This window comes from Scophthalmus maximus, chromosome 6, assembly GCF_022379125.1.
Source record: "Scophthalmus maximus strain ysfricsl-2021 chromosome 6, ASM2237912v1, whole genome shotgun sequence".
NCBI lineage: Eukaryota > Metazoa > Chordata > Actinopteri > Pleuronectiformes > Scophthalmidae > Scophthalmus > Scophthalmus maximus.
The window spans coordinates 3,058,493-3,070,000 of NC_061520.1; the positions used below are offsets into that span (position 1 = coordinate 3,058,493).

General features: G+C 43.4%; 4 protein-coding genes across 10 annotated transcripts in view; 2 read left to right on the plus strand and 2 right to left on the minus strand.

Annotated features, from left to right (window-relative positions):
* tasora (transcription activation suppressor a) overlaps window positions 1–1,194 on the plus strand; it is a 26,548-nt gene extending 25,354 nt beyond the window's left edge. Inside the window, exon 28 of the transcript XR_004793318.2 lies at window positions 1,176–1,194. The gene's annotated coding sequence lies outside the window, so the exon portion shown is untranslated. The remainder of the gene's footprint in view (window positions 1–1,175) is intronic.
* ccdc66 (coiled-coil domain containing 66) overlaps window positions 1–10,074 on the minus strand; it is an 11,776-nt gene extending 1,702 nt beyond the window's left edge. Inside the window, exons 1-21 of one of the 4 annotated variants that reach the window (XR_004793323.2) lie at window positions 9,809–10,074; window positions 8,669–8,727; window positions 8,183–8,205; window positions 7,689–7,919; window positions 7,301–7,556; window positions 7,043–7,181; window positions 6,839–6,933; window positions 6,202–6,266; window positions 5,625–5,714; window positions 5,403–5,537; window positions 4,529–4,761; window positions 4,353–4,437; window positions 4,141–4,272; window positions 3,862–3,931; window positions 3,396–3,479; window positions 2,955–3,264; window positions 2,773–2,859; window positions 1,971–2,175; window positions 1,238–1,290; window positions 1,036–1,141; window positions 528–669 (exon numbers count right to left, since the gene is read on the minus strand). Coding sequence is in view for 3 of the 4 variants with exons in the window: in XM_035630128.2 (XP_035486021.2) it covers window positions 512–669; window positions 1,238–1,290; window positions 1,971–2,175; window positions 2,773–2,859; window positions 2,955–3,264; window positions 3,396–3,479; window positions 3,862–3,931; window positions 4,141–4,272; window positions 4,353–4,437; window positions 4,529–4,761; window positions 5,403–5,537; window positions 5,625–5,714; window positions 6,202–6,266; window positions 6,839–6,933; window positions 7,043–7,181; window positions 7,301–7,556; window positions 7,689–7,919; window positions 8,183–8,205; window positions 8,669–8,727; window positions 9,809–9,819 (2,521 nt within the window). In the remaining variant the exon portion in view is untranslated. Of the gene's footprint in view, window positions 1–511; window positions 670–1,035; window positions 1,142–1,237; window positions 1,291–1,970; window positions 2,176–2,772; window positions 2,860–2,954; window positions 3,265–3,395; window positions 3,480–3,861; window positions 3,932–4,140; window positions 4,273–4,352; window positions 4,438–4,528; window positions 4,762–5,402; window positions 5,538–5,624; window positions 5,715–6,201; window positions 6,267–6,838; window positions 6,934–7,042; window positions 7,182–7,300; window positions 7,557–7,688; window positions 7,920–8,182; window positions 8,206–8,668; window positions 8,728–9,808 lie in introns of those variants that run through there. The other 3 variants (XM_035630129.2, XM_035630128.2, XM_035630130.2) reach the window with 3 other exon arrangements.
* Window positions 1–11,508, minus strand: part of LOC118308749 (NACHT, LRR and PYD domains-containing protein 12-like) — a 988,189-nt gene that overhangs the window by 897,364 nt on the left and 79,317 nt on the right. The gene's annotated exons all lie outside the window — the stretch shown is intronic.
* Window positions 11,062–11,508, plus strand: part of ip6k1 (inositol hexakisphosphate kinase 1) — a 22,541-nt gene continuing 22,094 nt past the window's right edge. For 2 of the 3 annotated variants that reach the window (XR_007030820.1, XM_047332447.1), the window contains exon 1: window positions 11,063–11,293. The gene's annotated coding sequence lies outside the window, so the exon portion shown is untranslated. Of the gene's footprint in view, window positions 11,294–11,508 lie in introns of all 3 variants that reach the window. The other variant, XR_007030819.1, reaches the window with a different exon arrangement.

An 11,508-nucleotide genomic window follows, 5' to 3' on the forward strand; every position in this document is an offset into this window, starting at 1 on the left:
TAAAATCTGATTTCAGCTTTTAACACGAGACATCTAATTGTTTAATCGAGAAAAAATAAGCGACAGATTAATCCGTGTTGAAAATAAGTGATCTTTTAAATGAATATACTTGTGCGACTGAATATAAGGGGTTGAGAGAGAAAAAATCGGAGAATTTGAGAATAAAGTCGTAAATTTATGAGAATAAAGTTGTAATATCTGAAGAATAAAGTGGTACTGTTACAAAAAAAAGCCATAATATCACGAGAATAGAGTCGTAAATCAACGAGAATGAATTCATATCAGGGGAATAAAGTCGTACTGTTACAAGGAAAAAAAGTCAGAATATTATGAGAATAAAGTCGTAAATTTATGAGAATAAAGTCGTTATTTTACGAGTTTTTCACTACTTTATTCTCATAATATTAAGACTTTATTCTCGAAGTCTCACTTTTTATTTTTTCCCCTCGATGTCGCCCTTAAACTATACTTCAGTGTATTTATATATTTTGTGTGTGTGTGTGTGTGTCACCTGTTTGTGTGTGTGTCGGGGGGTCGTCGCCGTGCTCCAGCGGGTCCAGGGTGGTTTCATCGGTGCGGATGTACGGGATGAAGTCCATCACCAGAGGAGGAAGGTGGCTGGGGGCCTGCACCCTGTGTCTGACAGCAGGGACGAGAGGAGAGCGCCCCCTGGTGGAGAGACAGAGGAGTTGGCTCACTGGACTCGAAACAAAACAAAAATGCAGGAACAACTTCTTCGTGACTTCAACAGCCGAGTGCCAACGCTCCCAGGATTTAACAGCTGTTGCTTCCAGTTCAAAAATAAATAGATATCAGAGATTATAGAACAGTTGTGTTTTTGTCGTCTTTTACTGCTCGTGGCTCTGCCGTGTTGTATTTCTCACTTTTCCCTCGTAAGTGACACGGTTGTTGTTTTCAGGAAACTTTCTGGTAGATAATAAATAAGTTGTCGTGAAATAAGAGACCAAGTGAATAAATAAAAAAAACATCAAGAAACATAAAGATCTGTCGAGGTTTACTTGGTTTATTACGTACAAAGTTGTTTTTGTTGTTGTTGTTGTTTGATACACAAATGATGACTGCGCTGTTGTTTCTGACTTTCCAAAGCTCTGAATTTGACTCCCCGCTCTCGTCCCTTCATCTGTCAAACGTTTGATGGACATTTTCAGGCTTTTTAAAAAAGTTTTTTGTGTGTGTGGTCGGGGGGTTGAGCGGTAAAAACAAACAACAACTGCACCTTTCATTGTTGATGGCTGCAGAGATGCTCTGTACTCTGGCAACAGTCTCCACCTGAAACAGTCACAGTCATTAAAACACATCCAACCGCTGATTCCCACGCAGCAGAGGAACGAGTACAGTGGGTGAGGTGGAATTGTCCTTCCTATCTACTATTCCTTGACCTCACAGCGTCATGAGGTCAAGGAAAGGTGTAGAGGAGGACTGACAGGACATAGGAAAGCCGACAGCGGTGCTCAGAGAATCCGACTCCACTTTCACTAAACTACGTCATCATGTGATGCCGGATGTTAATGATGCGTCTGTCGTGGTGAAACTACAAAAATCTCAGCGGCTCCATCAGCATGTTTCAGTGTTTTACCACCGTGTGACATCAGATGTTTCATATGTAACAGTAACTTACATGATGACGTCTCTTCTGGGTCATATTCATACTCTTCTACTTCTTCTTCTACTTCGGATTGAATCGTTTACGTCCGTGCATGGCGCGTCATTTTAAATATCTCTGCCGCAATGAATTGTGGGTCTTTATCTCTTTACTCTCACATAGGACGGTCCAGTGTACCCTATGATAAAGGAGATTCCTATGCATTTAGAGAATCCGGACAGCTCTTTTCATGGCTGCTGAGGAAATACGGCCGGGTCACTTGAAGATTTAGGAAACTTCCTAAGCCAATTTGACAATTCGACCTCACCCCGAGTTTGTCGGGAAGAAGAGTCAGGAGTCCTCCTACCTTACTGTTGGGACCGCCTCTGGTCTGTGTGGGGTCGGGGCAGAGACGAAGAGGAGGAGGAAGAGGAAGAGGCTCTGTCCTGGACAGACAGGTCCTCTCCTGCAGGGCGTGCAGCTCCGCCTGCCTCTTCAGTCGACTCTCCTGCCGGTCCCGCTGCAGAGCGGGCGGGTAACGCTCTGAGGCCGGGACGAAGCGGCGGCTGGGCCTGGAGCAACGACGTGGGGAGAAGATTTAAACTTGAGGGGTTCAGTGGATTTCATCTCTCAAAAAGAAGAAAGAAAAACACATATGGAATGCATTTTGAGGAGAGAAATGAAATGGGGGCTGACACCCAGCTGGTCTCTGAGGAGGCTGTCGATTATTTTCTCAATTAATCAATTAGCTGTTTTTTTCCATAAAATGGTGAAAAATGTCGATCGTGTTTCCCAAAACCACCAAGATGATGTTTTGTTTTGTCCACACACCAAAGATATTTAGTTCACTGTCAAAGCGGAGCAAAGAAGCCAGAAGATATTCAATTAAATATCCATTTAAGAAGCTGAAATCAGAGAAGTTTGACGTTTTTCCCCTCATAAAAACAAATTCAACAGATTAAGCGATTATTATAGTCTGCGATTAATTTAGTGTTCGATTACATAATCAATTAACTGTTGCAACTCTCCTGAAAATATGACAGTAATTTGAAATGTTTATGCTCATCAGAGCCGTGCGAAACAAAGCATCATTTCAGTTTTTCATGGCCATCTTAAAAATATTCCCTGGAACTTTTTGAGCTCTGGGTTTTTTGGTGAGTTTTTTCTACTCGTCTTGTTTCTTCTTGTTTGCATTTTTCATCTTCAAAAGCAAACGAGGTGACGTCTTCGAAACGTCTCGTCTAAAAGTCCCAAACCTGAAAGGTATATCGATTTTTACTATTATTAAAAAAAAAACAGAGAAATCCCCCAAAAACAAATTCATCAAATTGTATCAAAATAGTGTTTCTACCTCTGTGTGTTCCACTCCGGCCTCCTGCTGCTCCTCTCTGTCCGGGCAAACGCTTCATATGGGTCTTCTCCTCCTCCTCCTTCTCCTCTTCCTCTTCCTCTTCCTCCTCCTCCTCCTCCTCCTCCTCCTCCTCCTCCTCCGCCTCCTGCTCCTCCTCCTCTGGGCAGACAGATGTTCTCCTTGCCTGCTCTCGCCGCTGGTTTCCTGCCGGTCAGAGGAGCAGCGGAGCAAGCGGCAGGCGGCTGGTACTGTGCAGAGACGTCGGGAGTCTGAACCCCTTCGGCTCTGAGCGGGAGAGAGGCAGACGCTTCTACACAAAAGGAGAGAAGAGGAGAAGAAGAAGGAGAAGGAGAAAAGTCTTCAGCACAAAAGAAGTAGTACAGCTCGACCCCACAGCAGCTATCGTACTGTATTAGTAATATTAATAATAATAATAATTACCCGTCTGTACAGCAGTGTCTTTGTATGGGGGGACTGAACTGATAACACCCTCCTCCACCGACCGCTCATCCTGTCTGCTAACTGCTGAACACACACACACACACAAAGAGTATTTCACGTAGAAGTTTTTCTCTACTGTATCTATCTCTGGTTTCTACTGTCTCTGGTTTCTACTGTCTTTACTGTATCTTTCTCTGGTTTCTACTGTCTCTGGTTTCTACTGTCTTTACTGTATCTTTCTCTGGTTTCTACTGTCTCTACTGTATCTAGCTCTGGTTTCTACTGTCTTTACTGTATCTTTCTCTGGTTTATACTGTCTCTACTGTATCTAGCTCTGGTCTCTACTGTCTTTACTGTACTTAGCTCTAGTTTCCATTTTCTCTACTACATCTGTCTCCAGGCAACAGGCTTTTTATGATAATTTTTTGGTCTGTACTGTAGTAACACTGTAGTCGGCTTTACTCACTGCTGGGCTTCAATGTCTCCTGCAAACTTCCCTCATCGTTGTCTTTCCTTCGCTGCTCTTCCTGCTGTACCTGGACACACACACACACACACACACACACACACACACACACACACACACACACACACACACACACACACACACACACACACACACACACACACACACACACACACACACACACACACACACACACACAGCAGCGTCAGCAGAATTCATCAAATGGTTTTGTCGCCCTCCTCAGTGGGTTGAAGAGGTGACAGCCTGTTGCTCGCGGACCTTCTGCCTCACTGCGTCCAGCTGATAGCGGCTCTGCAGCCTCCTCGCCTCCTCTTCCTCCTCCTCTCTCCTCTTTGCCTTCTCTCGCTCCCTCTGCACCCGCCGCTCCTCCACCTGGGCGTCGATCGCTCGCTGGGGAATGAATCGAGTGACAGTAAGATTGACAATAAAGCCCAAGTGTAGTCCTCTCTCCACCCCTCTCCTCCTCCTACCTGCTGCTCCTGCTGTTTGAGCCTCCTCCTCTCTCTCTCCTCGATCTGGGCGGGGTCCAGCAGGGCCGTCATGGTCCTAAGATAACTGGACCCAACAAAAAAAGTACAGATTATATTCATTATCGATTCATCCGTCGATTAATTTCTCCATCAGTTGTTAGTTGAGTCCCTCCCACCTGGCTCCGCTCAGGTATCCGTTGGTCGTATCCACGCTGGCGCCCCCCACGCTATCCGCTCTGCAGCTGCTCGTGGCGTCCCAGACGAGGGACAGGCTAGATGAGGGCTCCCACTCCCCTCCCTCGGACGCTCTGGAGGGGGCCCGGGTCGGAGCTGACGGCGCTGCGCCGCGACCGGGAGGCCTCCTCTGCAGCGAGTCGAAGTGTGAGCACCAGTGCTCGTGGTCCTCTGTCTGCAGAGACGTGAGAACACACACGTAGATCAGAACGAACGGATCAGAGCGAATGGATCAGAACGAACGGATCAACACGGACATGAAACACAGAAGAACATTAACATGAATCAATAATGACTCACAAAATATCCCGTCTGGTTTCTACTGTATCTGGTATCTGGTGTCCACTGTCTGTAGTGTATCAGGCTCTGGTCTCTACTGTATCTACTGTATCTGTCTCTGGTTTCTACTGTCTCTACTATATCTGTCTCTGGTTTCTACTGTATCTACTGTATCTGTCTCTGGTTTCTACTGTATCTACTGTATCTGTCTCTGGTTTCTACTGTCTCTACTATATCTGTCTCTGGTTTCTACTGTCTCTACTATATCTGTCTCTGGTTTCTACTGTATCTACTGTATCTGTCTCTGGTTTCTACTGTCTCTACCGTATCTGTCTCTGGTTTCTACTGTCTCTACTATATCTGTCTCTGGTTTCTACTGACCCCGGCTCTGGTTTCTACTGTCTCTACTGACCCCGGCTCTGGTTTCTACTGTCTCTACTGAACCTGTCTCTGGTTTCTACTGTCTCTACTGTAACTAGCTCTGGTTTCTACTGTCTCTACTGAACCTGTCTCTGGTTTGTACTGTCTCTACTGAACCTGGCTCTGGAGCAGTTTCTCTCGTCTCCTGCGTTCAGTCATCTCCTCTCTCTGTCGGTCCAGCTCCTCCAGCCAGCGTCGCCTCTGCTCCTCCTTCCTCTCAGTACCCAGCACTTGCTCCATTGGCGTGACCTCCTACAACAACAACAACAACAACAACAAAGTTCACACAATGAATGGCTTTTATCATGTCATTATGTAAAAAAAAGGAGTCAGATTTACCCCGAGTTTGAGGCTGGAGGTGATGGCTGCAGGCTGCTGCCTGTGGCTGAGGGAACTCTGAACTGATAAGACACGCTCTGTGTCCTCCTCCTGAAAACATGCACGCACGCACGCACACACACACACAGACACACACTTAATTTTTACAATTTTTTTTTTTTTTTACATTTAGGGGGAAGAGACGTGTAAAAGACAGAACATCTACACACACTTTTTGTTCAAAAAAACAACAACAACCTTTTTCAGTGCTCATTTGCTGTTGTTCAAATATTCAACACAAACCATCCATGACATGGACATGACAATTTACAGACTGCACAGCACAGTGAGTTACATTACTAAACAGAATCCAACCAAATTCATGGGAAAACGAATTACAAATTTGAAAAAAAATCTGACATTTAATGTAAATTTCTGCCTTAGCAGAGTAAGATGAGGAGATCAGATCAGATTTCACTTCGAGGAACGGTCTCTGTTCGTGGCTGTAAACGGAGCCTCGGCCTCCTAGTTCCCATAGCGACGAAAACAACCATCAAAGTTAAACTCTGCGGACGAAAAGGTGAAACATATGTCGTACCTGGATTCTGCCCGGAGCCGGACGCCACTGCTGCTGCTGTTGCTGCTTCAGTACCACCTGCTCATCTGACAAACACACACAAGGCAAAAATTCATTTCAACTGTCAGAGCTACATTAGTATTCAATTTATATTTAAGGGCATAAAATGTCACAAACAGCAGCGGCAGTGGTGATCTCAATAAATCCAGAGCCTGGGTTTAAGTTGGGCTAATGTGGATGATCTTTTTGACCTTTTGAGCATGTTTTATTTTATCAAACATTATAAAACTTCTGCCGTTTTGGCCACATGTATGTGTTTAGTGATCACACCCTCTGTCGGTGTTTCCCGACTCCTTACACTCATGCGTTACTTTCGGTAACAGTTGCACCTCGTCGTCGGTCCGAGCCACTAAATATGTGGCTGTTTAGTTGCTAGATGTTCCCCCTTTTTTTTCTTTACCGGCTATAGTCTCTCTAACTCTGTGTTTCTGCTGTCTGATGCCGGGTAGGGACGTGTGCAGTGGTTATCAGAGCTTGTCTGCTGAAAACCACTGAATCATACAGTAGATATGCCTTGCCAAGATTAATGGTTATACCTGTGGCAAATATAGATTAATTGAGTTTTTGTGTGTGTGTTAGTGTGTGTGTGTGTTTGTACCAAGTTGTCTCCTCCACTGAGCCTTCTTGGCGTCGATGGCCGATCTGGTGTCCGACTGTCGCTCCTCCATCCAGCTGAACAAACATCCAGACGACCTGAAAAACAGAAGAAAGACGTCTAACCACCGTCACTTCTAAAAAAATTTTTAAAAAACACATCAACACACTGTGGGAGTAACCGTTCAAAGAAAACTCTCCTCCTCACCTGATGTCTTTTTCCTGTGAGGTTCCAGCTGTATCAGTTACACCTCCACCACCTTGTCCCTTCTCCATCACTTCCCCTCCTCTGTCTCCCTCCTTCGTCTCTCCTTCTCCTTCGTTCACTGAGGTGCCAGATTGTCGGACTGTTTGATTTTTGTAACGGAGGAAAAAGACATGAAGGTAAAACAGAACTGGTGAGTCCAGTGTCTGATATGATCGGATCAGAAGCATTGTCTAATCAATACATTTTCACCACAACTACCCTGGGTCTGGTGGTCCTCTGGCGGCTGGCGGTCATTGCTGGTGGTCTGGAGGGAGTCGAGGATCTGCTGTAGTTGCCCACTGGTCAGAGCCACCACGCCTTCCGTCCGTCCTGCTTCCCCACCGACCGGCATGCCCTTAAGCCCCGCCTTTCCACCAGCTCCAGCTCTAGCCCTGCTGCTCGGAGGCTTTCCCATTTTCCCATTGGTTCTGAGGGATCCAACAGTGGCGGCTTGCTTGTGTCCGTCTGATCTCACCTGCAGCACAAACACGCACGCACACACACACATACATTAACACACGAATGTACAATCAGAGGTTGGAGGATATTGTCTTTATGTGGTTGATAAGATTTCAGACTTGATGGTTATTTTTGTTTTTTTACTTACCTTGGCCACAGTTTTGATGCAGCCCCCGACGTGATGTTCATGTGCCTTGGATGTATTCAAAGTAGCGCCCCTCTCTCCAGCAGTGGCAGCGTTGAGGTGCAAGGAGGCGGCGGCGGCTGCTGCTGCTCCTGCTGCTGCCTTGCTCCTGGCCTCTCTGTATCTCCCCGCCTCCTCCAAACAGGACGGCTGCCTGGGGCTCAGGACGTTGGCCACTCTGGGCCTGGACGGGAGCTGCGGGGTGGATATACATTCAATTTAATCACGTCGAACACAACTATAACAGAAAACACCAAGATAGTTTCTTTTCTTTTTACCTATCAGCATTAGTTACTGACATATACATGTGCTGTATGCTACAACTACATGGCCAAAAGTATGTGGACACGAGGTCTATGTTTGGTCTTTTACAGTCATTTCAGTAGTTTCAAGACATTGACATTTTTTTAAAAACTATTGTACAATTGCAATGACCAGGCTCTAAAGATGATTCCTACCTTTGCTGGATTCTTTGCAACACCTGCAGTGAAAGAAAAATAATTATTATTATTATGACATTTATAAACCAAATAACTTTTCGATTAATGGAAAAAAATAATCGTTATTTTCATTACTAAACAATATACGTTCACATTCACCTCAGCAGGTCTAAAATAAAAAGAATAAATATAAATAAGTAAATTGAAACGTGCATACAAACAATTCAAGAGTCGAGTGAAAGAAAATGTGCATTTATCTATTTTTTACAGTTCTAAAAACTTTTTTTAATTAAATGAGTGAAAACTATTTTTTTTTACAATAGCAGCATGTATGAAAGTAATGTGTTTGAAACAACAAGCACAACTAAACATGTTTCTATGTGTATCTGAAATACAGTTTAACTCAAAAACAGTGGCCCTTGAGAAAAAAACAGCTGTTGTCAAAGCTTTATTAGAAAATGATCTAATGAGACCCGCAAATCCCCAGAAAAACAGATGTCTCACCATGACTGCATAAAATCAACTTGGGCTTTCCATTTTCAAGTTCAAACAGCAGGCCATCTCTGCTCAGAAAAACAAACAAAAAATCAATATATCAAAGCAACTAACAGAAACACAATGACATAAGAAGACAAGTAGAAATCAAACTGAGAATGAATCGTAAAACGCTTGACGTGAAAAGGCTCGAGGTCACTTAATGTGCTAAAGCAAGCGATCAATAATCACCACATTTCTCTCAGATATGCTTCGTCATAATCACTTACACTTACAACACCCAAATCCTATAATTATGGACGTTATCTTACATTTAGCGCTTTCCCCAATAGAAGCCCATTATAAGGAAAAGGTTCAATGTGATATAATGTATGCAGTATATATACATGCAGTATATATACATATATTTGTGTGTTTTTCTGTGATAAAACGATACTGTAAAATCGGGCCAGGACTATATGAGCACTGTGCTTCTGCCTGCTCCTTCTCGAAAAGCATCCTTGTTTTGTTCTTTGATGGAATATAATTGATTTATCTTTGTGGTTCTATCTGATCTGTTCTTGTTGTTGATGATGGTTCGAGATGAATACAAATCAAATCAAATCAAATCTATTTAATTTGTTGCTGTACAGTTTGCTTCAGTTGTTGCTCTTCTCTTTGTACTATACAGTGCTTGCTTTAAAAAAAATTGTATCTGCTTAATCCTCCCCTGATTTTTCTATTTTTTTCTATTTACTATGTCTGTTGTTATTCCACCAATCACCACAGCACAAGTCATTGAATGTGAGAAGCTACTTGGCAATCATTTAGCACTTTGAGATTGCTCTATAAATCAAATTTATTTTAAGTATTATTATTATTATTATTATTATTAATAAACACGATTCTGACATTCTGATGTATTTCTAGGGGACCGTTTACAGCGCGTGGCCACGACGACTGCTCTACAAATACAACAACACATGCTTTGCTACATGCTACGGTTTACGTATTGACAAGTCACGTTGTGTAATTTACAAAAAAGCATTTGCTGTCTTTTCCCAGTTGGGCTGCAAACTGCAAACGTACTAATCCCGTCACTGTATTTCACTGCGACACATTCGGTCAATGCGTTAGCTTAGCTTGCTATGACAACGGGAAAATACTTACCCGAGATTCATGCCGACATAAAAAATAAAAAAAAAAGGTCACCAGAGCGTCGGTAGCTCTGCCGACAGCCTCGTGGAGGCGGGGAACATCCGGTCAGTTGCGGTTTGACAGTTGAGTGAAAAGCGGCTTCGTGCCGCTCGCGGAATCTCAAGAGCGAGAGAGAGAGACACGGGACACTTCCTGGTTGTCACACTGCTGTGTACGTTGGTTGCTGACAACGACCAAGAACGCCTCCGCCGATTGGCTCATTCGTTCTTTTGATGCAAAATCAACAAGCCAATCAAAAGTATTCATTTGCTCACGTTGAACGCCTTTTGCTTTTATGTTCCGTTAGTTGACTGGTGTGACTGGTGCTAAACCACCCCCACAGCGAATATGTGTCAAAATATGTATAATGTAATTATATATAAACATATATTTTTTGTATTATTTTATAGGGAAGGATTTTTGTGTTGGCTGTTGTGTTAAATGTTCTGTTTTCAAAACGCATTTTCCCAGGTCACTTCTACTAATGTGATATTTTTCTCACGATTGTAGGTCTACTGAGTGGGGATATATGTATTTCATATATCATATAATAATTATATTATATATATTTATATATTATCATATATTATATGACATTCACATTACATTTTTAATTTGAATTTCGGAAAAGCTAAATCTATATATATATATATATATATATATATATATATATATATATATATATATATATTATTAGTAATAATAATACTTTTATTTATATAGCATTTTTCAGAAGTAGCTTCACAAAGTGCTTTCACAAAAACACACAATCATTCAAGCATTCTAACAATAATACGGTTTTCAGGCCACATATCTGCATAAAAAAGATATAAAAAGACGACATCACATAAAAGCAAGTCTCTATATACATGGGTTTTTAAAAGTGACTTTAAAGAAGGCACAGCCTCTGTTTATATATCTCTATATATATTTAGCTTTTCCGACATATATATATATATTTCTTATTCTTATTATATTATATTATAGATTTAGCTTTTCCGACATTCACGTTACAGATGTAGGTGATTTTCAAAAGGCCTTGAAGGTGTGACACCCTCTCAGATGGGGTCGGGGATACTGGACACACAGCACCCGGCTTCACTGGCGACTGAGTCCGACGGGGAAGCGCCGAACCCGGATTACGACGACTGCAGCCGGCGGCAGGTGGTGGAGGAGGAAGAAGAAGAAGAAGAAGAAGAAGAAGAAGAAGAAGAAGAAGAAGAAGAAGAAGGTGGACCCCAGCTGTCAGCAGACGCTAGGTGGCGCCAGAGGGCCACGGTCCCGTAAATGAAGCGTAAGGAGGTTGATGTGTTTTTCTTCTTCTTCTGCTCGTCGCTAACGAGTTCGGACACCGAGGAAGCGACATCCAGTGAACCTCTCTCCCTGGAAGACAACATCCACCGTGTCGTGACCACCGCCACGTACCGCTGTGAGCGTCCGGGGCCTACGATCCCGAAGGTAGGGTTGTTGTCACCGGGTCCGCTCGGCGCTTCTAACCGGAGGCGTCCAAACTGGCGATGCTAGCCAGTTAGCTTGCGCTAGCATGCGCGGCTACTCTAACGGCGGATAGTCGGAACTCACGCCGGTGTTTTCCCCTCTGGTGTCCGGGGACACCGAGCTGCGACTTTATATTTTTGAAAAAAATGAGTTATTAAGAGTGAAATGACACGTTG